The sequence below is a fragment of the Sorex fumeus genome, unplaced genomic scaffold, assembly GCF_029834395.1.
Source record: "Sorex fumeus unplaced genomic scaffold, SorFum_2.1 ptg000009l, whole genome shotgun sequence".
In the NCBI taxonomy this organism is placed as follows: domain Eukaryota; kingdom Metazoa; phylum Chordata; class Mammalia; order Eulipotyphla; family Soricidae; genus Sorex; species Sorex fumeus.
Window position 1 is genome coordinate 11,992,966 of NW_026606066.1, and position 27,237 is coordinate 12,020,202.

A 27,237-nucleotide genomic window follows, 5' to 3' on the forward strand; every position below is an offset into this window, starting at 1 on the left:
TGCCGTGCAGGCGGAATACTCTCGGTAGCTTGCCAGGCTCTCTGAGAGGGGCAGAGGAATGAAACTCCAGTTGGCTGTGTGCAAGGCAAACACCCTACTCTCTGTGCTATTGCTCCAGCCCCCCCCCAAAATAAAAATAAATTAATAAAATTAAAGGAGTCATTATGGCAAGAGGAATTGTTTTACTTCTAAAATAAGCATGCCTCCATGTTTAAGAATTTCCTGCAAATGCCACATAGTATTTTGAAACAATACTGATAACACTTACAATTGCAATTTTACTTTGACTCCATTAAAAACTTCTGACCCCAGTGTCCTTGGATTTCTGCTGGCTGATGTTTCCCCCAGAAGGCCATTGGAAGAACGGGATCTGGGTTTTGGGGTGTTTTTTTGTGTGGTGGCAGATACTGCAGAAGTAGTGTGTACTTATGGTCCCAGAGAGTCCTCAGGTCAGAATGTCACTGTTGGTGTTCATGTCACTTACGGTCACATCGACCAGAGACCTTGGCAAAGGCTCCTCCCACTGGACTGTGTACTTCGGAAAACAACTTTTCTTTGTCTGCCACTGGCTTGTCCTGTCACCAGTTTCTAGAAACGAAACTAGCTCAGCTCTTGACACCACCTCAGTCCTGGGTATGTGGATTAGTCTGAGAACACTTGCCTTGAATATGGTAAGCCAGGGTTGGATCAAAAAGAGTTGTTTTTTTTTCCAACATGACTTTTCAAATTATTAGAACAAACTTTTTTTTTAATTTTTAGCTTTACTTATTGTCCAATAGAAAGTACTCCATCTGTTGAACAGTATGCTGACCGCACAGTTTCTCTTACTGTTACTGATAGATAATGACACTACGATACACTGCCCAGTCATGCCACCAATGTCCAAGAGCAGTGGGTGGAAAATTTCACAGGTATTGTTGGGATTCGGTCAGTTGTGCCTGTTTCCTCAGGAAGATGCTCTTTCTGCAAGTATGGTGTGCTCCACCAACGCCATACAGCTCCCAGACTGAGGAAAAACATCCATTTTTACAAAAAGATTAAAAATTTGAGTGAAACAGTTCATATATTTTCTTATAAGTTTTGAAATCATAGTTTAGGCAACATGGTTATCATCGTTTTAATATTTATGGGTGTCATGGGCTGGAGCGATAGCACAGCGGGTAGGGCGTCTGCCTTGCACGCAGCCAACATGGCCGACCCGAGTTCGATTCCTCCGCCCCTCTCGGAGATCCCGGCAAGCTACCGAGAGTAGTCGATATGCCAGACACAGTAACAACAAAGTCTCCAATGGAGACGTTACTGGGCCCGCTCGAGCAAATCGATGATCAACGGGAGGGCCTTTATGTTTAGGAGAAATTGGGGTCACACCCTGAGGTGTTCAGGACTTATTCCTGGCTCTGTACTTAAGGATCTGATGGGCAGTATTCAGGGGAATGTATGTGGTGCCATCAAACTGTTCAAACCCTAGACAGTTTGAAACCTTGGAAAAAGGTAGCTCAAAGATATTGACTAGGTCAATAGCATATGAAGTAATACTTGCTGTCCCTCCCCAGGCCCACTCACATAGTTTGGATACAGTGCATCTTTGTGACCAAAGTGTTCAAGTCCCTCCACCACCCTCCTTACCTTTTTGTCACTTCTGATCAACCCTCTCTCTCTTCCCAACCCATAACCCATACAGTGAAAGATTCTTTAGCATTAAGAAGAAAATGAATGAGATGTTGCTAAATGGGACTGTGTATGCCATGCACATGTATATTTGAAGCCCTGGATTCAAGCACAATGCCAAAACAAAAATAAAAGAAGAAGAAGAGGGGAGGAAAAGAAGAAGGAGCAGGAGAAGAAGAAGAGTGAAGAAAGGAGAGAAATGAGATCTCAAGTTCTGAAAGGCATGGAGGAACCTTATAAATGTACTGCTAAGTGAAAGAAGTCAAACTGAAAAGGCAACATAATGGATAGCAAAATGTGATATTTTGGTAAAAACCCAAATAATGGCGACTATAAAAAATTCAGAGGTTGTCAGGGCTGGGAGTGGGTGATGAATAAGGAAAAGTACAGAGACAAGGGTAAGCAGAGTCTGGAGGATTGGTAGAGCAGTAGTGGTGCACTGGCCAGCATGCTCCCAGTACCTGACCCCTGTCTACCACAAGGTATAGCCCTGGGGCATCTGCAGCACCAACTGCCAGAGCACTTACTGGTCAGACCTAAGTGGCACCCAGAGCCTCTCTATAACCCCACCACTGCCGGGAGCTGCTCCTAAAAACTTCTTACCCTTTTCACTCTTTACTTGCCTCTGATAGAACAGTCTGAAATGGAATGAGTGATTGCTCCCAAACTCTGATCAAAGAAATACCATAAGGAGAGTTGTAGGGTGTCAGAGGTGGTAAGAGGTCATATTCATTTTCATTTACTGATAAGGAAGTTGATCCCAGCTGATCCTGGAATGGGATGGAGAGTCAGAAACACATGAGATCTGGTTCATTTTTCAGCATCTGCTGTCTAAGACCTTTTTGCATCTCACACTGGTTGCTTTTCTTTTTTTTATGTAAAATAAGTATTTATATCTCCATCATTCTTTTTTAAAAATTGTTATTAGTGAGACATCATGAGGTACAGTTGTAGACTTACAAATTTTTGTGCTTGGGTTTCAATTATACAATAATCAAATACCCATCCCTCCACCAGTGCCCATTTCCCACCACCACGGATCCCAGTATCCCTCCCACTCCCCATCCCCCTCATCCCACCCTGCCTCTGTGGCAGTGCATTCCCTTTTGTTCTCTCTCTCTTATTGGGTGTTGTCACACTGTTTGCTTTTCAGTCTCACAATTGTTTGCCTACATTTTGGCCTCATTCCAGATTCCAGTCCCTAGATTTCATTTCCCCAGTCCCTTGCTTCTCCCTTCTCCATCAGGCCTATATACATATATCTCCTTTTTGTTTTTCTAAGGAGCGATAGCACAGTGGTAGGGCATTTGCCTTGTGCGCAGCCGGCTTGGCCGGGCCAGGTTCGATTCCTCCGCCCCTCTCAGAGAGCCCGGCAAGCTACTGAGAGTATCTCTCCCACACGGCAAAGCCTGGCAAGCTACCCGTGACGTATTCAATATGCCAAACACAGTAACAACAAGTCTCATGATGGAGATGTTACTGGGCCCGCTCGAGCAAATCGATGAATTAACATGAGGACTGTGACCGTGACCGTTTTTCTATGGTATTACCTGACCAAATTTGAATCTGAAGTGTCTTTTAAAATATATTTTTTCCATCTTGAAAAATATTGGCATATTTTAATATAACTATAACTATAGTTATAACTATATAACTATATATATCTATGTGTAGATATATATAGACTATAACACCAAGCTCCAGGAAGAGAACAAAGCAGAGTCCTACCCTCGTGCCTAACTGTCCTCACCAGGGCCCGACAGCTGAAGACCTCCAGGACCCAGCCAAAGCCATGCTGAGACCACTCTCCACATGCTTGGATGAGCCTCACACATGAAGGAACCGGCAGAGGAACCCAGGTGTGTGAGGCCCGGGGCTGAGATCTCCAAGCCTGCTAGGTTCAGGACTGGGCCTTCCAGTAGTTAGACAGTTACACCCACCAACTGCCATGTAACCCCATCAATGGTCAGGATCCAGAGACTATAACACCAAGCTCCCAGAAGTGTTTACGGCCACGCGGCTTCTTATTCTCTAATTCTCGCTTGCAGAGAACCCGGCAGGCTACTGAGATTATCATACCAGCACATATGCCTGAATAGGAACACATATAATGTTTATGTTTTCAGGCTACTGAGAATATCCCACCCACATGGCAGAGCCTGGCAAGTTATCCGTGGTGTATTCAATATGCCAAATCCAGTAAATACAATGGGTCTCATTCCCCTGACCCTGAATATGGCAGCGATGAGAAGGATGTGGAAGGAGAGGCTGATAAAATCTCAAGGCCGAACTAGGCTGCCAAAACGAAGAAAGACATAAATGACTATTTGTACTTTCAATGCACGTACGCTGGCATCTGATGCATCCATTGAGGACCTCATGGTACAAGCGCGAAAGATCAAATACGACATCATTGGTCTGACTGAAACGAGAAGGCATCAATCACATCACACCGTTTTCGACACTAGAGAAGAATTGTTCCTTGGAACATGTGACAAAAGAGGCATCGGTGGTGTCGGTGTCAACATAAACTTAGCCATGAGCATTGATTCATTCGAATGCCTAACAACCCGAATTGGATGATTAGATTACACTTGAATAGATGTGGCTCACTGCCGGCAGTTTCTATATTCGTTGTTTACGCACTAACATCACTAATTATGGTGAAGGAGAAATTGAGAAGTTCTACATGGAGCTGGAGAAGTTCTATAGAGAAGACCATACCTTCTACAAGATCATTGTCGGTGATTTTAATGCCAAGATAGGACTGAGAAGATTAGCCGAAGAACTCCACATCGGGACCCATGGCCTAGAATGGAACGAACAGGGTGACAGACTGTCTGAGTTTATCATGTCGACCAAGACCATCCATGGTAACTCACAGTTCCAGAAGGCCAAATCTAAACGTAGGACATGGGAATCTCCCGGTGGACGGTTCCACAACAAAATTGACCACATCATATTCAATCGCCAGTTTTGCCTGACTGATGTTGCTGTTATCCCAAAGTTCCAAACGAGATTGAACCACCGTCTCCTTCATGCAAAATTCTACTTCACAGAGGAAGGAGAAAGGAATGCAAAGTTTAAGAAGGGAACTCCCAGAACGACCACCAACTGTGAGCTCTTTGGCTCTGTTGCGGCAACATGGGAAGATGCCGTCATTGACAACATTGACGAGGAATACGATCGACTGGTTCAGCGCCTCCATGATTGTGCGAGGAATGCCAAGAGAGAGATAACCACAAAAAAAAACGCCTGTCTTCGAAAACTCTTGAACTTATTTGCCAACGTGGCTTGGTGCATGCCTCAGGCAACCGCAAGCGAATGTCCGAGCTCACAAAGCAGTGCAGAGAAGTGATCAAGGAAGACCTCAAAGAGAGAAGAGCAGCAGTGCTGGTAGATGTGGCAGAAGCTGGAAAAAGCATTCATAACACCTGTCCTTCACCAACTACAAGACCAAGATGACTGCCCTCCGATGTCCTGATGGATCTATCACATCTTCCAAAAGGGCAATGGAGAAGATTATTTATGACTTCTACTCAGATCTCTTTAATAGCCACGTACACTTGCCCACATACCAAATTCTGCAGGATGGATATGTCGTTGTTCTCCCTTCCAAAATCCGAGCACAAAAATTTGTAAGTCTAAAACTGTACTTCATGGCGTCTCGCTAATGAAAATTAAAAAAAAAAAAGAAAGAAACAAAGAGCACCTGGTTCAGACAAGGTCAGACCTGAACACCTGAAGAACCTGCCGTCAGTACTCATCAATTCACTGGCTTGGCTCTTCACACGCTACCTGTCTGACTGCAAGTTTCCATCCCAATGGAAAACCAGCAGGACTGTACTACTGTACAAGAAGGGAGACATCCACAACATTGGCAACTATTGCCCGATCTGCCTATTGTCTGTCATCTACAAGCTGTTCACTCGAGTCATCCTTAATAGGAATGGCAGAACCAGATGAAGGACAACCATATGAGCAAGCCAGGTTCCGAAAAGGATTCAGCATGATCGACCATATCCACATGATAAACAAGCTCACTGAGGTTTCTCGGGAGTTCAAGATGACGCTCTGCCTAACATACAGTGATTTAAAGAAGGCCTTTGATTCTGAAGCGGTCATCGAAGCCCTAGGCAATCAGGGCATTCAAACTCAATACATCAGGATCCTCCGTGAGCTGTATTACAGATTCACTACCAGGATCTCACCATTCTACAAAGAAGTGATCATCAATGTCAAGAGAGGGATTCGGCAGGGTGATACTATTTCACCGAAACTCTTCAGTGCCACCCTTGAGAACATCATGCAATGACTGGAATGGGAAGGAATGGGAGTGAAGATAGATGGTCGGCAACTACACCACCTCCGCTTCGCTCATGACATTGTTCTAATCACACCAAACATTAGCCAAGTGGCACAAATTCTGACCAACCTCTACCATGAGTGTGGAAAGGTTGGATTACAGCTGAATCTCACAAAGACAATGTTCATGAGAAACAGGCTTATTCCTTACATTCCATTCACTCTCAATGGAACGACCATCTCCAAATGCAACAGTTTTGTGTACCTAGGTCGAGAAGTCAACATGACGAATGACCTGGCACCTGAGTTGCGCAGGAGGAAGAGAGTGGCTTGGAACGCATTCAAGAGTGTCAAAAAAAATAACTTAGAGGACGAAGAACCTCCAGCTCTGATCACATCTCTTTTATTCCACTGTTCTTCCTGCATTAACATACGCCTCAGAGACCGCCCTATGAAAATAGAATGAGAACGTTATATGGGTCACTCAAAGAGGAATCAAAAGAGCTATGCTTGGAGTATCATGCTTCACTCAAATGAGAAAGAATCTGGAGATCTGACCTCCATCAACACTCAAGAATCAGGGATGCTGTCTCATTTGCCAAGGCATCAAAAATCAGATGGGCTGGACACGTAATGAGATTTAGAGACGACCGCTGGACTAGAGCTATTACTGACTGGATTCCATGGAATATCAAAAGATCGAGTGGCCACCCACCTATGAGATGGTCAGACTTCTTCGTCAAGACCCTGAACGAATTGGTTTAAGGCTCGTCATGTTCCTAGAACGAGCAGATGCCATTGGGCTATGCTAGCACGCAACAGGGATGAATGGATACGTTACTGGCACCCGCTTGAGCAAATCGATGAGTAACGGGATATCAAGTGATGTTTGAATTGTGTAAGCATGCAGTATATAATGAATTTTACACATATTTATTTCTAATTTTGTTTGGAGGTATTTGACCACAGCCATCAGTGCTTGGGAAACCCTTTATAGTGCCAGGAAAGAACTGGAATTGGTCCTTTGTATAGGAAACTCCTTAATCCCTGAGTTCTCTCTGGTCTCTGACACACTTTTATTTTACAAAATTGTTATTCCAATCTTTTCCTTTTTTAAAAAATCTCAGGGCCAGGACGAAGGAGACGTTACTGGCGCCTGCTCGAGGCAATCGACGAACAACAGGATGGTCATGATCGTGATCGTGATCTTTTCCACATAATTATCGTTTATTTTCAGTGTTGAAAATATGTAAGAGTTACTCTCTTAGCAACTCCCAAGTATGTAACAATTTTATCAATGACAATTGCCATGTTGTATTTGGAAGCCCAAACAGTCTTACAGTTTTCTTGTCATTTTCTTTTTCCAGTGGCAGAAATCAAATTCAGGGTCTCACACATGCAAGGCAAGTGCTTTACCACAAGTCATATCCTTAGCCCAGAATGTAAACATCTTGACATTAGAAGTTGACACCTTTCAACCAGTGTGCCACAATCGCCCTTATCCCAATTCCCTGGTAACCATCACACTACTTTCTTTTCCCTGATATGGGCTCTTCAGATTGCACATAAGTAATATCACAATCTTCCTTTGTCTTTTTCTTAGCATATTACCCTCAAGTTCCATGTGTATTGTGGCAAATGGCAGCTTTCTTCTTGCTCATGATTAAAACACACATTAAGGCACATAAGCACCCCTGCCTTCATCTTCTTCATCATGAATAATGCTGCAGTGAATCTGATGTGAGTTCAACTAACTTTTCAGGCTTTTGACTTCATGTCTTTTGGATATACACCCAGAAGAGAAATGACTATCACAAGGGTTCATATTTTTAATTTCTGAAAATGTACTCTATCCCATCTACACAATCTCATTTTTCTCAACCTGACTAAAGTAATAAAGATAAGTAAAAGTTCAAAAATTATCCTAATCTTTGCTCTTACAAATTTATTATTTTAAATTTTATTGCATATAGTACGCCTTTTCTGTAATATTCATGTATTTTGTCTTTCATGGTTTTCTTCTATTTGCCTCTGTAATTTTTTGCTAATTTCTATTTGTCTTTTTTGTTTTGTTTTGTTTTGTTTGGGGGCCACACCCGACAATGTTCAGGCATTACTCCTGGCTCTGCACTAAGGAATTACTCTCGGCAGGCTCAGAGGACCATATGGGATGCCAGGGATCAAACTCAGTAGTTCACATGCAAAGCAATTGCTTTACCTGCTGTACTATTACTCTGCCCCCTTGTTACTTTCTTTAGGCTGAGACTGTGTTCACTACTCATCTTTCTCTGCAGAAGGTCTCATTTTCTTTGCAAAATGAAACTGGAGGTCAAATAGAGACAAACTTCTCTGTTTTGGGAGGAGAAACACACCATTTATGCTCAGGGTTACTACTGGCTCTGTTCAGGCATCACTCCTGGTGGTGCTGGGGAACTGAAGGCATGTGTTGCTAGGAATCAAACCAAGGTTGGCTGCATACAAGGCAAGTGCCCTACATACGGTACTATCTCTCTGTCCCCACACAAACATTTTCATAGTCAACTACTCCTTCTTCTCTTTCATGCAGGTATATATCTTGTCGTCTCAGACAATAAAGCATCCAAACCCAATTCTTTTTTCTGTAGACTTTGAAGTGTCCCTCTCCTCCCATCTTTTTCACAATCTGCCTCTCTTCCTTTACTGTGCATTGGTTTTGTTTTTATTGTTTTTCCTCTCAGATTATAAATAATACAACTTTTTAATTACTTTTTTTGAAAACAAAACCAAAGCAACAATCTTCCTTTCTCCCTGTGGTTATGGCCCAGTCCCTCTCTTTTCCATTATATTCTATTATACTTCTCAAAGTTTCATTCTTTGTACTTCCTAATTTCCCTTTTAGTTTTTAGCTCACTGCCATCTAAAATATCTCCAACACTGTGGATTATTTCCAACTGCTAAAATATCAATATCTTCCTAATTATTGGATATATGTTTCATATGACTTTGTCCTTCCATTGTTTCACAATAGAAAAAAATTTCTTTTTAATGTAGGAGTACTGCTTTTATTCAGCCACTGATTAAGCCTACTGAGCAGGGCATGAACACCACATTACTTTACATTTTTTTAATTGGATATCCATGAGATATACCACTACAAAGCTTTTCATAATTGGGTTTCAGTCATACAATGATCCAGCACCCATCCCTCCACCAGTGCATACATCCCACCACCAGTGTCCCCGCTTCCCCACCACCATCCCCAAACCTGCACCCTCTACCCCCAGCCTCCTTCTATGGGAGAAACTTTCCTTCTTGCTCTCTCTCCCCTTTTGCTTTTATGCATTATGGTTTGCAATATAGGTGCTAAGAGGTCATGGTGTTTGTTAAGGGCATTAGGTATTTTTATTGTGATGGTAAGGCTGGAGTAACTCTCAATTTGGTGGCAGCTCTGGGGTGTGGATGTGATTGCCAACGGTTGCGGAAGTACAGGGAGGTGGGGGAAGGTAGCAAATCCTGACCCAGAGAAAGCCTGGAGATTTCAGTCACAAAACTTGCATGCCAAAATTTTCAGCTGACTATATCTTGGTGAGGTCTGTCCTGGAAGCAAGTGGCTGCTGTGGGCTCTGCGTTGGGGGGCCACCAGCCCAACCCACCCCTCTCAGACTTACCCAAGTCTGTTCAATCATGCGCAGGTCTGTGATTAACTGGCTGTTAATCTCTTTCAAGATTTATCTATGGGTCTCTGAAATAAGGCTAATGAATGAGCTTGTATGGCTGAGTTAGAAGTGGTTTTTGGGCATGGCTCCCACATATATAACTTTTGGCTGTTTAATTTCTTGAAAACTTGGTCCCGAGTTGTAGGGATCTAGCAATTTTGGGGTATCAGGAAGCCTGAGGACACCATCATGCTGGGTTGGAGAGATATTACAGCAGGTAGGGCATTTGCTTTGCACGCAGTCGACCAGAGTTCAATTCCCAGAATCCCATATGGTCCCCTAAACACCGCCAGGAGTAATTCTTTTTTTTTTTTTTATGCTTGTTCTATTTTTTTTTAATATAATTTATTTATTTATTGAATCACTGTGGGAAAAGTTACAGAGCTTTCGGGTTTAGGTCTCAGTCATGTAAATATCAAACACATTTCCCTTTACCAATACTTATTTTTAACCCCGAACCCCAATAGACCCCCACCTCCCCCCACCCCTCCCAATTCTTGTGAGGCAGATGAGTTCTAGTTAATACTCTATCTACTTTGACTAGATAGATTGTTTCGATAGAAGATGCACAATTATTGTTTAGAGTTTACGACCCACCCCCCACAATCAGATATGCTGAAACAGCGTTGTGAAATGATTTGCTTTCTACAACTTGGTTTAAGAATAAAATGATGTCGCGCGGCCGCTATTGCGGCCGCACGGTTTTGAATTTCTGCTATTTTACTTATTGACCCTGGAAGAATTTCTATTAAAAGTTAGATAGTTAAGAGATTGGTTTCTGTGCCATGCGGCCGCCATCTTTCTTTCCAGAGAGGAGCGGGCGGGCCGGTCAACACCCTTTCCCCTCCGGGCAGGCTTGGTGGCGCTGTTTAACACATAGTCCATTTGCTTTTCTGCTCCAAGCGGCTGGTTCTCTGTGCTAAGTCCTTGTGCCTCCGGGGCCGTGGCCGTGCCGGAGAGCCGCTCGTGGGGGGCAGCCGGCGACCTCGGTGGGGCGTGGGGGACGGCCCACAAAGCCCCCCTTCCCATGAGGTCCCCGCCGCTCCCGCCGAGCCCGTCTCAAACCGGCTGTCCACAAGGCTCCCGTGCGGCCGCCATCTTTCTTTCCAGAGAGGCCAGGAGTAATTCTTGAGTACAAAGGTAGTAGTAACCCTTGTGCATCACCGGGTGACCCCCCCAAAAAAGATACCATCAGGCTGCTGATGCACTTGCCCTGCAGGTGCAGGTTGACCTGTTGGTGGCACCATACCCCCAACAATAGGAAAAATATTGATTTGATTCTTATTGGGTGGAAAAGGTATTTGGCCAGAGAACCAAAATCCCAGAACTTCTCAGGATAGGCCAGTACCTCACAGATGGTCCTTGGAGTGGAGATTACTAACTTCTCTTTATTACTATCATTGTTGTTTTAGACCACACCCAGAGGAATTTGGGTACTGTTTCCAGTGTGCTTAGGGGAGCATGTGGTGCTGGGGACTACATACAAAGAATGAGCTTCAGTTCTTACAGCCATTTTCCTGGTCCTTATTAAGCGGTTCTGATCTGAAATAATTAGGCTTACAGAAGTTGAGATCAAACTTTATATATTTATAAGTCCTCCTCTGTATATTTCAGTTCTCTTTGGACATCTGGAGTAGGGAAAATGAAATGAAGAAGCCCACTGAAGAGACTGATATACATAATCCAAGGGAGGGGGAAAAAGGGGATAAAAGCATTAACCATGAAGTTCTCAATATTACCAAACTTGGAACTCACCTCACCTTTCTTTTCTTTTTCCTTTTCTTTTCTTTTCTTTTCTTTTCTTTTTTTCTCCTCATATAAAAGCAAGATTTTGTAAGGGGAGACCAGAAATGCCTGTTATCAATTCTGGGACATCTGGAACAGGACTGAATAGGAGTGGAAAGACAATGTTCATGGTCATGTTGAGAAGACTATCCAACAGGAGTCTTGTGGAATGGGAGACAGAAATAAAAACCTAGACTCAGATAACTGAAACACTGTTTATAAGTGGTGGGAGAGTGCCACGGTTGTAGACAGGACCTCTTGAAGGGAGCACAAAGAATGAGATGTGAATCATAGAAGGATTTTCTGCTGATCCAATAGTAAAAGACATAGTGAGATGAATCTGGAAGAAGACTAAATTCATACACTCAGACATGTAGGAATGATTATATTTATTCTTCTTTAAATGTACACAAACCCTTAAAGATGACTTTACCATAGCTGGATCCACTTTTTCATTATATGCTATCACAATAAAATACTACTTATACATTATTTTCCACAAGGATCAAAACAGTTTTACTTTAAAAAATTGGAAAAAAGCAGTTACTATATCTATCACCCACCACTCTACATAGGTCCACTGTTCCCATCAATTTCCTTTAGTTGTTTGAAGAAAATCTTAATGGCTCGAAGCATACAGATAAAAGAATGAAAATCCTAATCTAACAACTAAACATAATTTTCCCAAAAAGATTATACTATAGTTGTAGACTGTACAAAAACTCTTAGAAAACTATTTACAACTTTTTCATAGTATAAACAGTCTAACATTTAAACTATAAATTTCAAAAAATATATTTTAAAAATAAAAATATAAGTTAAGCATAAAATACAACATTCATATGTCCAGTGAAAGTTATTATTAAAGATCTGTTGTAAAATTAATAAATTTGAATTTTTAGTAGTAATCACAAGGTGTAGAGTTTTACCATAAAATTTTCATCAGTACAAATGCAAGATATACAAAATTTTTCACAGATCCCCTTCTTTATTTCATATGACAGTCAAGTAATAAAAAAAAATTTTAGTCAAAAGTTGGAATGCCATGGAAGGTATGTAAATTGCAAAATTCTTGAAAAATCTTATCCTAGTTGCCTGGATGTAGCTTAGTGATAGAGTACTTGCTTTGCATGTATGAGACCCTAAGTTCATTTCCTAGTACTGAAAAAAGTAAGAAATAAGCAAGCAAACAAAAACATTTATTTTAAGACACTCCACTCCCTTAAAAAAAGTTTATACATAAGAAAAAAATAAAAAGATGCTGCTACAGGTATTTATGGTTAAGCACAAAATATTTCAAAAGCTACTTTCATGAATAGAAAAAAATAGACATTTAGGTAATTTTGACATGGAATATTTTTGGAATAGTGCAAAAGCATCTTGTTCAGGGAATTCCTCAGTGATAGAAGGCATGTCTCACATGTGCAAGGGTTAAATCCCTGGCACTCAAAAAACAAAAACAAAAAATTAGGGCTGGGATCATGGCTAGGTAGTTGACACATGTCTTACATGTATAAAGTCTTGTGTTTGATCCCAAGTACCACACAAAAAACAAAAATAAATTAATAAAATAAAAGGAATCATATGGAAAGAGGTACTGTTTACTATATTAAAAATAAGCATGCCTCCATGTTTAAGAATTTCCTGAAAATGCTACATAGGACTATTTTGAACAATATTGATAATGGTTAGGTTGCAATTTTACTTTGAGGTACTAATGTGTTTGGCCAGACATTCTTCAAAATAGCTCTTCTTCCAAAAGGTAAATGTGTGCCAGAGCAATGTGCCCATTTAAATTTTCTAGGAAGTAGTGCTAAAATATCGTTAAAACATACATATCTTGGGCTGGAGTGACAGTACAGAGGGTAGGGCACTTCCTTGCATGAGGCTAACCTGGGGTCGATCCCCAGCACCCACATATCCCCTGTGCCCCACCAGGAGTGATCCCTGAGTGCAGAGCTAAGAGTCAGCGCTGAATACTAATGTGGGTGTGTCCACCAAACAAAACAGAAACATATCGTAATGATCAACCATATTCTTACAGAGAAAATGAATATTAAACTTACTATCCAACAAATAGCTTGGACTTCCTCACCATGTTATTAGCTAGATAAAAATACACTTTGTGAGAAAGTGTGTGTACCAGCATTACAACTGAAGGACTGAGAAAACTACTTAAGGTTTCTACTTTAGAACACAGTAAATACTGACACTGGGAAAAATTTAAATGGCTCATTTTCCCTCATACATAAGTGCAAACTAGCAAACTTTTAAAAGAATTTAGTCATGGAAAGTAGGAAGCATAATCTCATCTTCATTTACTCCTTGTTCATAACGAACTGAAGAGAAGAATCCCGGCCAGGGCAAACGCTTCCTCTGCCTGAGGAACAAAATTAGTCCGATGATAAGAGCGAGGATACACAGCACAGCAAATGTGATACCAATTCCTCTGTAATCAGGACCTAGATGAGGCAAATGTTTGAAAGTGGAGGAGTGAGTATAAAAGTGATCATTTCTGATTTTATATATACAAACCAGGTGCAATAGCCACTTGATTATTTCATAGTTTTAATACCAATTTCAAACTCATCATCAAATGCTTCAGTGCTTTCTTCTCAAATTCAGCTGTTTTCCTTTTCATTCAAAACCTCTTCATTGCTATAATGATTTTCTTCTAAAGAAATTAAAGCACTACCATTATGCTCACTTATCCCTTTTATTTCTCTTCTGAGAATACTATTCCCAGTATATTCCCTGACTTTGATAGCACAGAGCTAAAAGTTGTAAATTTTTGTGATTGATTTACCTGGGGCCAAATAGTTTTAAAATGATTGAAGCTTTTAGGATGATTTCACTTTGCTCCTAGCTATTCAATCAATTTCAGATTTGGTACCAAATCTCTTCTCTGCCTGTTGATAAAGTAAGCTCATTCTGTCCCACAGCTGTAAATCCACCAGCCACCTCTAGCTGATCTCTCTCTCTCTCTCTCTCTCTCTCTCTCTCTCTCTCTCTCTCTCTTACTTATTTGAAGCATTGTGATTTATGATAGGGTTTCGAGTATACACCATCCCAATGTCACACTTTCCACCAGAGTGTATGCTTCTGTCCATCCACCATTGTCTGAGGATTCCTCGCCTCCCCCTTACCCCATTCATATCCACTCCACACACCATCATGCCCTTCCCTCCCATTAGTATGCTCAGTTCTAGAAATCAGTTCTCAATTTCTATTGCCTTTGGCTTTTTCTTACATTCATTATTTTTCTCAAATGTTCGATTTTATAGCAGACTTCCCACCTCTATACAGATATTCAAAATGACCCAAACCAACTTAATGTCAAACCACCCCAACCCTGATCCACAAGTTCAACCTAATGACTTTGTGTCCCACTTTGACCCTTGCTTCCAGAGGCCTAGGTGTCTGGCACCTACTTAGGCTCCAGCTCTCTCATGAGAGCTCAAGATCATTCTGCCACAAGGTCTTTGCTCCAGCGGGTTCTTTTGTATGATGTACTTTTCCCCAGTGATGTTTGATTCTGATCTCAGCAATGATGTCTCCTGCTAGGAAGCATCTTTCCTGATAACTCGTCTGGAGTAGCTCTGACCCTAGCCTTGGGGACTTGAGTTTGTGGCTATTTGATAGTTTCTTCTCTTTTGACAACTGACCTGCTATTATAAATCTTCTTTATTATTATATTATAAATCTGAGAATTTTATAAATATATTATTATAAATCTTCTTTCACTGGATTATAAATCCTGGAAGAATAGTTATCTATTTTATTCACTAGTCTACTCCAGCACATGAAAAGGGCATAGAAAATGGTAAACACTCAATATTTACTGAATGAGATGTGAATGTACCGATCCATATCACCAAGAATTGGGGCTTTATCATTACTACTTGTACACCAAAATGGACATTTTTATATTAGATCTTTAGGAGTGATCCTGAGCACAAGGTTTGCCCTCTACCCACCAATGCTGCTGCGAAAAAAAATGACAATGCTTCAGGAAGTTATTTTATATATAATTTACGTAGCACTGTAGCACTGTCCTCCTGTTGTTCATCAATTTGCTCGAGTGGGCACCAGTAACGTCTCACAACAAATTGTGAGACTTGTTGTTACTGTTTTTGGCATATTGAATATGTCATGGGTAGCTTGCCAAGCTTTGCCATGCAAGTGAGATACTCTCAGTAGCTTGCCGGGCTCTCCGAGAGGGGCGGACAAATCAAACGCAGGTCGGCTGCATGCAAGGCAAACACCTTACCTGCTGTGCTATCTCCCCAGCCCATATAATTTATGATAAAGTTTAAATTATTTTTTCCTATAGATAATAACCAGGATTTTTTGATTAATTACACTTAGCTTTGTACTGCTTTAAAGTTACATCATGAATTTTGTGTAAAGAGGGTAGCACTGTAGCACTGTCATCCCATTGTTCATCAATTTGCAGACACCAGTAACGTCTCCATTGTGAGATTTGTTACTATTTTTGGCATATCGAATAGGTCTCCATTATGAGACTTGTTGTTACTGTTTTTTGGCATATCGAATACACCATGGGTAACTTGCCAGGCTTTGCCGTGCCGACGGGATACTCTCGGTAGCTTGCTGGGTTCTCCAAGAGGGACAGAGGAATCTTACCCCGGTTGGCTGCGTGTAAGACAAACGCCCTACCCGCTGTGCTATCGCTCCAGCCCATGGAATACAATACAATGCAATACAATACAACACAATACAATACAATACAATACAATACAATACAATACATCTGAAAATATTTTCAAAGGGCTGGGAAGATAGCCTGAAGGGCTTTAGCACAGGTGGGATTCCCAGTTCAACTCCAAGCACTGTCACAAGTGCCCCCCAAAAGAACTTTCCATATATGATGGCAGCTTCAATTCTTCTTGGAAAGCAATTATATATAATTTATACAATTTTTGTTTTTGAGCCACAACCAGTGCAGTTGCTGAGGGCTCACTACTGGCTCTCTGCTCAGAAGTTACTGGCAGTATTCAGAGAACCCCATGGGGTGCCAGGGATCAAACCCAGGTCAACTGTGTGCAAGGAAGTGTCCAACCTGCTATTTATCTCTCCAGTCCCTAAATAGTTCTATATGGGAGCTTTTGGGCCACAACTGGTGCTTAGGGGCAACTCCTGGTGTGCTTAGGGGATAAAATCAGGCAGTTTATACGAAGTTGCATATAAAGCAAGCACCTTAACCTTGTACGGTGTCTCCAATCTCCCCACCTAGGAGTATTAAAGATCCTATACACTAATTATCTCTTGTATTTTTTCCAAGGAAAAGAATTTCTATGACAATAAAAAATTTTGCACATCTTTTTTGTTTTTGTTGGGGCCACACCAGGTGATGTTCAGGAGTAACTCCTGACTCTGCACTAGGAATCACTCCTGGTGGGCTTGGAAGACCATATGAGATGCCAGGGATCAAAACCAGGCCAGCCATGAGCAAGGAAAGCGCGTATCCTACTCACTGTACTATCTCACCTGCCCTGAACATACTTTAAAGACCGCATACTTTTCGTTTGCTTATTTGGTTTTTAGGCCATATCCCACAATGCTCAGAGATTACTCTTTACTTTGCACTCAGGAATCAATCCTGGCATGTTCAGGGGACCATTTGGGATGCCAAGGATCAAACCCAGGTTGGCTGTGTGCAAGGCAAGCACCCTATCTACGGTATTATCTGTCTGGTCCCTAGACTATATACTTTAAAACAAACTATATACTTTAAAACCAAGAACAAAAGTAAGGCCCTCCCGTTGATCATCGATTTGCTCGAGCGGGCCCAGTAACGTCTCCATTGGAGACTTTGTTGTTACTGTGTTTGGCATATCGAATACGTCACGGGGAGCTTGCCAGGCTCTGCCCTGCGGGCGAGATACTCTCGGTAGCTTGCCGGGCTCTCCGAGAGGGGCGGAGGAATCGAACTCGGGTCGGCCATGTTGGCTGCGTGCAAGGCAAACGCCCTAGCACTGTGCTATCGCTCCAGCAAAAGTGGAACATAACAAAATCATACATTGATTCTTTGACCTGTTGTACAAAAAAAATCATTCAAAAGTTCATGCTACTTACTTAAAGGAATTTTGCAGACAACTCTTCCATAGCCAGGTGTACAGTCAACGTTTTTCCAAGTTTCATTTGAAGCTAACAGAATGCCACATTTTCCACTGCCACTCTTACTTTTATCTGCCCATTTGACAAATGTAACCTCTGATCCATCCAACCAATGTGAAGTCTTATCTAAAGAGAGAGATGTAAAATAAACACACACTACACAACTCTTTGTTGCCACTATTACTAAGGAGGAAAGCATGAAAATACTTACAACTGTCACACTGTCACTGTCCTCCTGTTCATCAATTTGCTCGAGAGGGCCCAGTAACATTGTGAGACTTGTTACTGTGTTTGGCATATTGAATACCTCATGGGTAGCTTGCCAGGCTTTGCCGTGAGGGCGAGATACTCTCGGTAGCTTGCTGGGCTCTCCGAGAGGGGCAGAGGAATCGAACTCGGGTCGGCCATGTTGGCTGCATGCAAGGTGAACGCCCTACCCGCTGTGCTATTGCTCCAGCCCAATTAGAGCTGTATATATAACTATTTTAAATAACCTTATTTTTTAAGGACCAGAGATGCAGTAGAACAAGTACCTTTTATGTTTGAGGTTCAGAGTTTGACTCCCTACAGTACTTGCTCTCCATCCCCTAGGCTGCCCTGTATGGCCTGAGTGGCTCCTGAGAACTACTGGGAGTGGCCTGACAAGCGAGAGCATCTTTGGATGTGACCAACAAAATTCACAGTAGAAACAACTTAATAAAAGTGAAAAAATTAAAAAATCAGTCTTTAGGGGTGTGCCATGCATGCAGGGATCCTGAGTTTAATTTCTGGCACCACACATACACAAATCAGTCCCTCAGTATCAGCTTTTAGGTGCTCAATAGCCACACGAGGTTAGTCATTACTGGGCAGCGCAGATACAGAACAACTGTTCACAAAGTTTTATTGCATAGTACTGTAAAAGAACGTGGCTCTTTGATAAAAGTGTACAATGCTTTCACATTAATTGTGTGAGGGATAGATTTCTAAACACCTATACCCACCCTACCATCAACCCTCTTTTTCTCATCAGTGAGGATTCACTGATGGTGGACAAAGGTCAAGGAGGGTTTCTATAGCGACCACTATAGTTCCAATTTTGTTTTCCAGCTGAGGTAATGCCACCTTGTGGGAATAATGTAAACACATTTTACAATTCATTTTAGTGATCAAGTTTAAATCTTTTCACTTGGTTGACAGTGTTTAATATTTTAGAATCCATATTTACGTAAATTATTTGGAATTCAACTTTAAATAAATTGTGAAACAGACTTTCTAATTTTATATAGACTCTGTTTATCTAAAATTTTTTTTCAGGGGTGGGGACAGTACTTAGCTGGCTCTATGCTCAGGGACCACTACTGGCGGGCTGAGGGATCATATTGGATACCGGGAATTGAAACTGGGTCAGTTCCATGCCAAGCAAGCACCCTACGTGCTGTCCAATCTCTTCAATGCTGTTTAGTTCTTTTGTAAAATTTTTTTTAATTGTGGGTGCGTGTTGGGCCATACCTGGTACTGCTCAGGGCCTACTCTTGACTGTTCAGAGATCACTCCTGGCAAGGCTCAGAGAACCATATAGCATGCAAGGGATCAAATCCAAATTAGCTGCATGCAAGGCAAGTAACTTGTTATACTATATTTAGAGACACCCCAAATTTAATTTTTAATTTATTTTAGGTAACAGCATTACAATAATATTAATGTTTATATCATCCAAATCCTTTATTATTACTCACCGAAATATTCTTCTACAAATTTTGTTGAACCAACTCCTTTTAAATTTACTAAGTTAATTTGAAAAAAAAAAGTCTCACTATTAATTAAGACTTAGTACCATAGTCCTACGAGGTGAAAACACAGGTTACCAAAAACTAGAACATTAAAGGCAGTCAGGTACAGCTAACAGTGCTTCTTATAACACACTGGGGGTGGGAAGTTGGGGGAGGGGAGGGTGAGAAGGGATTGGGGACAGCAATACTTGTTGATTTAAGTATTTTCATAAACCACTCTAGCTGATTAAACCTAAAAAACCTAAATTCATTCAGAATTTGTAAGTCTCTAACTAAACGCTGCCAGCAGATCTAGCTTATTTATTAACAAGGGCTTCTTAAATCAGTGACAATTTGAGCTTCTTTAGCAAGTCTACTCAATATTGAGAACAAGCTAGAACTCTCAGCATATTCCACATACAAACATATCACTTACCAGAATGGATGATCATTCCAAGCCAAACTCTCATGGTAATATTGTTATTTTCCCTCATCAGTTTGCTTACGAATTTATTCTCATCCTCATTCATTATGGTAACAACAGCTGCAGAATTATCTTTTTAAGGGGGGGAAAAACCAAGCTAATCAGATTTATGAAAGAAAACCAGAGAAGTAGATTGTTCTCAAATAGTAATTTGGGAAAATAAAATCTATCAAGATCATTGAAAAATTCAATTTTCCCACAGAAACCATTTTAAAATCTGATATTTATATCATTTTAAAAATACAGCATCACAAAATTAAAATATTTCTCAGATTAAAACTTTATACACATAAATTTTATGTTTTTCAAACTGTTTACCTAGTAAAATTTTCTATCTTAAAACTGTCAGAAAGAAGGGGCCAGAGTGATAATACAGCATGTAGGGCATTTTCCTTGTACATGGATGATCCAGTTTCTATCTCTGGAATTCCACATGTTCCCCTGAGCCCACTGGAGTGATCCTGAGTACAGAACCAGGAGTTAGCCCTGAGCATTGCTGGGTGTGGCCCTAAAACCATACACACACACACACACACACACACACACACACGCACAGAATTGCCTTTCTAATAAAAATCCTAAAGTCAGTGCAGTCCCTGGGTAAAATAACTTTAGTTTAGTTTTGATAATGGAAATGCAAACATGCACCCAAATATGTGTACCCAAGTAGGTGTACTACTAGGGTATGACTCAAGATAACCATAACTTCAGTGCTATTATAGGAATGTGCTCATAGCTTATCACCCTATGGCCACAAACAGTAAATATTCCAAGTATTGCTCTTCAATTTAAAAATTAATTTTAAGCACTATGATTTTTTTATTGAATCACTGTGAGCTACACTTACAAAGCTTTCATGTTTGATTTTCAGTCATACAATGATTGAACACCCATCCCTCCACAAGTGTACATTTTCTACCACCAATGTCTCCAGTAATCCTACCTCCCACAGCTTCCCCGCCCCTTCCCATGCCTCTATGGCAGACAGTTTCCCTCTTATTCTCTCTCTACTTATGGCCATTATGGTTTGCAATACAAATAAAGAGAGGCCATCATGTTTGGTCCTTTATCTACTTTCGGCACACATCTCCCATACCGAGTGATCCCTCCAACCATCATTGATTTAGTAATCCCTTTTCTATCCCAGCTGCCTTCTCCTCCAGTTCATAAGGCAGGCTTCCAACCATGGGGCGATCTCCCTGGCCCTGTTTCTACTGTCCTTGGGTGTTAGTCTCATATTAGGATATTTTATATTCCACAATGAGTGCAGTCATTCTATGTCTGTTCCTTTCTTTCTGACTCATTTCACTTAGCATGATATTCTCCATGACCGTCCACTTATAAGCAAATTTTATGACTTCATTTCTCCTAACAGCTGCATAGTATTCCATTGTGTAGATGTACCAGAGTTTCTTTAGCCAGTCAACTATTCTTGGGCACTTGGGTTGTTTCCAGATTCTGGCTATTGTGAACAGAAGCACTATGATTTTCATTATGATAATGGCCAAGGTTTCATGCATAAAAGATCCTAACACCACAGTCTCCACCAGTGTTAGCTTCCCTTCACCACTGTCCTAGTGTCTCCTCCTTCCTTCTATCCCCTGCTCTGGTGATATGCTTCTGCCTAAAGACCAGTTCTCAGTTTCTGTTGCCTTTAGGTATTCGTTGTTTCCTTACTATGTTTATATTTCACATATGAGAGAGATCATTCTCTATCTGTCCCTCTCCTTCTGACAAATTTCGCCCAGCATAGTACATCTCATCCATTGATTCATCCACACTGAGGCAACGTGTATGATTTCATCCTTTTCCTTACAGTCAAGTAGTACTACATGCTGTCTATGTCACAGTTTCTCTATTCAGTCATCCGTTCTTGAGTATTTGGGTTATTTCCAGATTTGACCTACTGTGAATAGTACTGCAATGAATATAGGAGTGCAAATGTCTTTACTGAAATATTTTGGGGTCTTTGGTGTATATTCCAAGGAGTTGAAATGCTGGCATATGGAAGCTCAATTCCTTGAAGAGGTGTCCAATTTGTTTCCCCAGAAGGCTGGGCCAATTGACATTCCCACCATCAGTGAATGAAGGTCCCTTTTCCCTGCATCCATGTCAATACTGGTCATTTGTTTTTTTCTTTTATATTTGTGCAGTCTCTTGGGTGTGGGGTCATTTTTCTTGCTGTTTTTATTTGCACTTCTTTGATTAGTGCAAATTAGTGATGCTGAACATTTTCATATGCCTTTTGGCCATTTATATGTCTTATTTGATTTTTTTCATTTCCTACCCCACCCCCAATTTTTTAGGGGGTTGGATAATTTTTTTAAAGTTCTACTAGTGCTTTATATTTCTTGGATATTAACTCTTTATTAGATAAGTGGTGAGCAATTTTTTTCTCCAAATCTGTGGGTGTCTTTGTATTAAGGTCATCATTTCCTTTAAGGTATAGGAGTTTCTTAATGTAGTGCCATTTGTTAAATCTTTGCTTCTGTTTAATTGGCTAATGGTGTTGAATCTTTTAAGTGCCTCTAGCTTCAATGTCTTGGAGAGTTCTGCCTATGTTTCCCTCAGGTCTGATACTGAGATCTTTAGTCCACTTTGATTTGACTTTTGTGCATGGTATTAGAAAGGGGTCTGCAAGCATTTGTTTTTGCATATGGCTAACCAGTTTCCCCAGTAACACTTGAGGAAGAGGCTCTCCCTGATCTACTTCCTGCTTTAACACCTTTATTGAAGATTAACTGTCCATATACCTTAGGATCTGTCTCTCGATTTTTAATTCTATTCTATTGATCTGAGGGTATGTCCTATTCCAGTAACATGTTTTAATTACTAGAGCTTTGTAGTACAAAATGAAGTTGGGGTAAGCAACGCCACCCATATTCTTTTACCATGTGTGTGTGTGTGGGGGGGTACTATTTCATATAAATTTCAAGAGTGATCTACTTCTTTGGAAAATATCATGTCTATCCTTACTTCATGGAATCTGTGTAATGTGTTGAAGAGTACTGCCATTTTGGCAATGTTAATCCTCCTCATCCATGAGAAGGAGATGTGCTTCTATTTCCTTGTGTCTTCTTTTATTCCTTTTAATAATGTTTTGTAGTTTTCTTTGTATAAGTCTTTCCCTCTCTTGTTAGGCTGACTCCTATTTTCTGAGGCACAATTGTGAATTAGATTATTTTTTAAGTTCTTTCTCTTCTATTTCACTATTTGCATGAAGAAAAGCCATGAGATTTTACATGTTGATTTTGCAGCCCCCCACTTTACTATACAAGTCTTTTATCTCTAGGAGCTTATTTTGTAGAGTCTTTGGGCTTTTGAAGTATAATATCATGTTATCCTGAAATAGAGAGTCTGGTTTCTTTTTCTACCTGGATGCCCTTAACTGCTGTGGCGGCAACTTCCAAATATTATATTGATAATAGTGGTGAGAGTGGGCACCCTTGTCTTGTACCTGATCCTATTGGTAGACTTTTAGATTTCACCATTGAATACAATGTATAATAATGCATAATCTTGTAGAGGAAAATATGAGGAAACCATTAAAAAAAGTAAGTATATTGGTCAGGTTTATACAACCAGCTACTTATAGAATTATAAAATCAATCTTTCTCATAATATAGTTGTGAAATATCACTATGTGTAGTGTTACATTTGAATATATTATCTCATGTCATTCATTCCTATAACTTGATCTTTACATAATCTTTAATTAAGAATTATTTTATTCTCATTGTTTAAATGAGAAAATAGGAAAAAATTATATGACTATCACAGTATCACTCAGCTAAATGCTTAGTCAACACATTAGAGTAAGAGTAAAACTTTCTATTTTTTCCTCCAGGGTAAAGATGCTGTGACTTTCAGAACACATACATAACACACAGGGCTCTCAGGGTCTATGCATACTTGTGTAATACACAATACCTCACACATGCAGCTAAACAGCAACAGGGAGATTTTTTTAAATCAGTGAAGTGTTCCACAAGAGTTAGCAAGATAAATGAGATAAATACCACTTACCTGGCTAAAATTTCAACTAACGATCAGGTTTCAAATTACTCACAGGTGGTCTCAGGGAAGACATTTAATTTTTTACTATAGGTAAAATTTATCATAGGAAAGAGTAAATCATTGCTCTTCTTTATAAAATAGTTAAAACTGGAGACAAAATGTCTTATTCTTGCCACAGAGGCGGGGGTTGGGGGGTGGGGGGATGGGGGGTGGGAGGGATACTGGGATCAGTGGTGGTGGAAAATTGGCATTGGTGGAGGTATGGGTACTTGATCATTGTATAATTGAAACCCAAGAACAAAAATTTGTAAATTTAAAAAAAGTCTTATTTTTAAAGGTGTACAGAGAATATGGGAACATTCCTATGGCAGAATGGATTTGTTATTCTTGCCATACTAAGTTTATTTATCTATGAATGAGTAAAGAAAAAAATATCATTTTGCTTCTATAAATCTATTTAACCAACTTTACCACTTAACTTTTTCTTGTAAGTATATATAAGCATATTTTAAAATTTTCATTTACGAGTAATTTCACATAAAAATTCACTTAGCACTTTTTATTCTTATTCTACTACTTACTTTTATTTTTATGTACCTTTTCTTACATTTATCATTTTAATGGTTATCCCAATATTCCATTTGGCTCATATATCATAAAATGATTTAACCACTTCCCTAATACTGGGAAATCAGGTTGCAATGCTATTATAGTTAGTGAGAATATTAGAAATACTTTCAAAAACATGAGCATTGTTTCAAATGATCTCTTTAAGAAAAATTCTATCACCAAATTATTGAGTCAAAGTAAAGTCGACCAATTTTAACTCACCAAGTTCTGAACAAAACTTTTTAGCCTCTAAGAAACTGTGCAATGACTGGTCAGATGTGTAACAGTGACCCTTGTATTGGACCCACTGCGTCTTATTCTGTTTTGCTGTTGGACATCTTGAAGAATATGTATAAGAAGAAACCTCTTTACCTGTAAAAGTGTTAGACAAAGGTGTAAAATGAGTAGAAAAAATTGGCTGGTTTTAAAGTCTCACTAAAGACCCTAACTTGATATTGTGGCTCCGGTGCCTATGAAACATTCAGCTCCATGTGTATACCAGAAAGAGCTACACTTCATATGCTAAGAGTTTATATTCTAATTAGCTTTGGGGGACTGTTTAAAAAACTTAGAAAATACAGAAAAGTATGCAGTCCTCTAAAAGAAATTTAGAGTATGGTAGAATGAATAGGAAGAATAAGAAGAGAAACAAAGACAGGGTGGACAGGCTGATAATAACTTTGAAACTACTGAAATTCTTTGTTAGAATTTCTTTTCTTGATGATAGAAACCTAGCATTACCTTTACATATTAAAACATTCTAAAAGCCACACCATATGAGCTAGGCTGTGAGCCTCTGGTTCAGTTTTTGATGGGGAAATCATCCAGCAAATGAAAAATTGGTCGCTTGTTTCTAAAGCACAGTTCAGAAAAATAAAATTTGTCTCACACAAATAAAAAAGAGTAAGCATATCTCCTGGGTTCTTAAAAATGCTCTTGATTTCCAATGAAACTATTTAATTTTTAATTATGTGTACTACACATGAAGTCTTTCTCTAGAAACATACTACTTTATATCCTTACATGAAAAAAACGAAAATCTCCATATTCTTACCAACACTTGTTATTTTCCTTCCTTCCTTCCTTCCTTCCTTCCTTCCTTCCTTCCTTCCTTCCTTCCTTCCTTCCTTCCTTCCTTCCTTTTTTAAGAACCAACTTTGTTATCATCTTGGTTTTTGATAGGCTACTCCTGTGGTGCTCAGGAGCCAGTGGAGCTACACCTTGCAAATTCAGGGGTTATGAGGTGCTGGAGATTGAACAGAACCCAGAATCTTTCCTGTGCAAGGCATGTACTCTACCATTTGAACTACATTCCTGGTTCACAAAATAACATTAAACTGGTTCTTTGGAGAAAAGTAAGCACCATATGATTTCATTCATGTGTGATATACAAGTATGTGATACATAGAGAAAACGAGAAATTAAATAAAACCAAAAAAATATTTTGGACTAAAGATGGAGCAATAGCACAGCGGTAGGGCATTTGCCTTGCACGCAGCCAATCCGACCGACCCGGGTTCAATTCCTCCACCCCTCTTGGAGAGCCTGGCAAGCTACTGAGAGTATCTCGCCCATACCGCAAAGCCTGGCAAGCTACACGTGACATATTTGATATGCTAAACACAGTAACAAGTCTTATAACGGAGGCGTTACTGGGCCTGCTCGAGCAAATTGATGAACAACGGGAGGACAATGAGAGTGACAGTGACAGTCATTACCAGAAGAAAGAGAGAAGAAATGTGGGTAAGTGTTTAGGGCTTAATTCTGGCTCTCCAAGCTCAGGGATTGCTACTGATGGTACTGCTGAGCAAAATGGAATGCATGCAAAGCAATTGCCTTACTTGCTAAATACTCTCATGCCCCTACAGAACTTTTTTTTTTAAATTGACAAATTCTTGAGAATTCTGGGGTGTCATTTAGCATCATGAACATAATGGCATTAGTGTATGTTATAGGAGTAGATGACAATAAAATACATTTTTTTCAAATGATTGGACAATTCATTAGTGTATCAACTTGTTTTTAAAATTTTACTTTTCTTTATTGAATTACTGTGAGATAGACCCTTACAAAGCTGTTCATGATTAGGTTTCAGTAATACAGTATTCCAACACCCATCCCTCCACCAGTGTACATTTCCTAGCACCAGTGTCCCCAGGTTCCCTTCCATCACTCCCTCCCTCCCACAGCCTTCCTCTATGGCAGGCATTTTTCTTCTCTCTGTCTCTGTCTCTGTCTCTGTCTCTGTCTCTGTCTCTCTTTCTCTCTTTCCTTTTGGGCATTGCAGTTTGCAATATTGATATTGAAAGGTTATCAAGAATATCCCTTTTTAACACTCTGCCTACAGAACTATTTTTAAAAAGGAACATCTCAATCCTTAAAAAAACATTGCTAAGTGAGTTTAAAATTTATAAATTCTAGACAAAATTTCACATGGCCAACCCAGCCGTCATGAGTTCGGTTCCTCTGCCCCTCTCAGAGAGCCCGGCAAGCTACTGAGAGCATCTCACCAGCATGGCAAAGCCTGGGAAGCTACCCATGACGTATTCGATATGCCAAAAAACAGTAACAACAAGTCTCACAATTTGTTGTGAGATGTTACTGGTGCCCGCTCAAGCAAATTGATGGAGGACAGTGCAGTGCAGTGCAGAGGAAATTTTACATCATGATATAAGAAGGATAAGTCTTTGGAACAAATTCCTTGGATACTGAGTACATCTGTTTCTCTCACAAAGTACTAAAAATCGTATACATAGGACTCATGAATAAACTTTACTGAGAA

The 27,237-nt window shown here is 40.2% G+C and overlaps 1 protein-coding gene and 1 non-coding gene across 3 annotated transcripts in view; both read right to left on the bottom strand.

The window, feature by feature from the left end:
* Positions 1-27,237, bottom strand: part of LY75 (lymphocyte antigen 75) — a 164,398-nt gene that overhangs the window by 39,948 nt on the left and 97,213 nt on the right. Inside the window, exons 32-35 of one of the 2 annotated variants that reach the window (XM_056110352.1) lie at positions 24,678-24,827; positions 19,782-19,901; positions 17,553-17,720; positions 13,152-13,915 (exon numbers count right to left, since the gene is read on the bottom strand). In XM_056110352.1, coding sequence (XP_055966327.1) covers positions 13,734-13,915; positions 17,553-17,720; positions 19,782-19,901; positions 24,678-24,827 — 620 coding nt within the window. In that variant the 3' untranslated portion in view covers positions 13,152-13,733. Of the gene's footprint in view, positions 1-13,151; positions 13,916-17,552; positions 17,721-19,781; positions 19,902-24,677; positions 24,828-27,237 lie in introns of those variants that run through there. The other variant, XM_056110351.1, reaches the window with a different exon arrangement.
* Positions 752-1,015, bottom strand: LOC130019831 (small Cajal body-specific RNA 13). Its single transcript, XR_008791901.1, has one exon. It is a non-coding gene; the product is annotated as a small Cajal body-specific RNA 13 (non-coding RNA).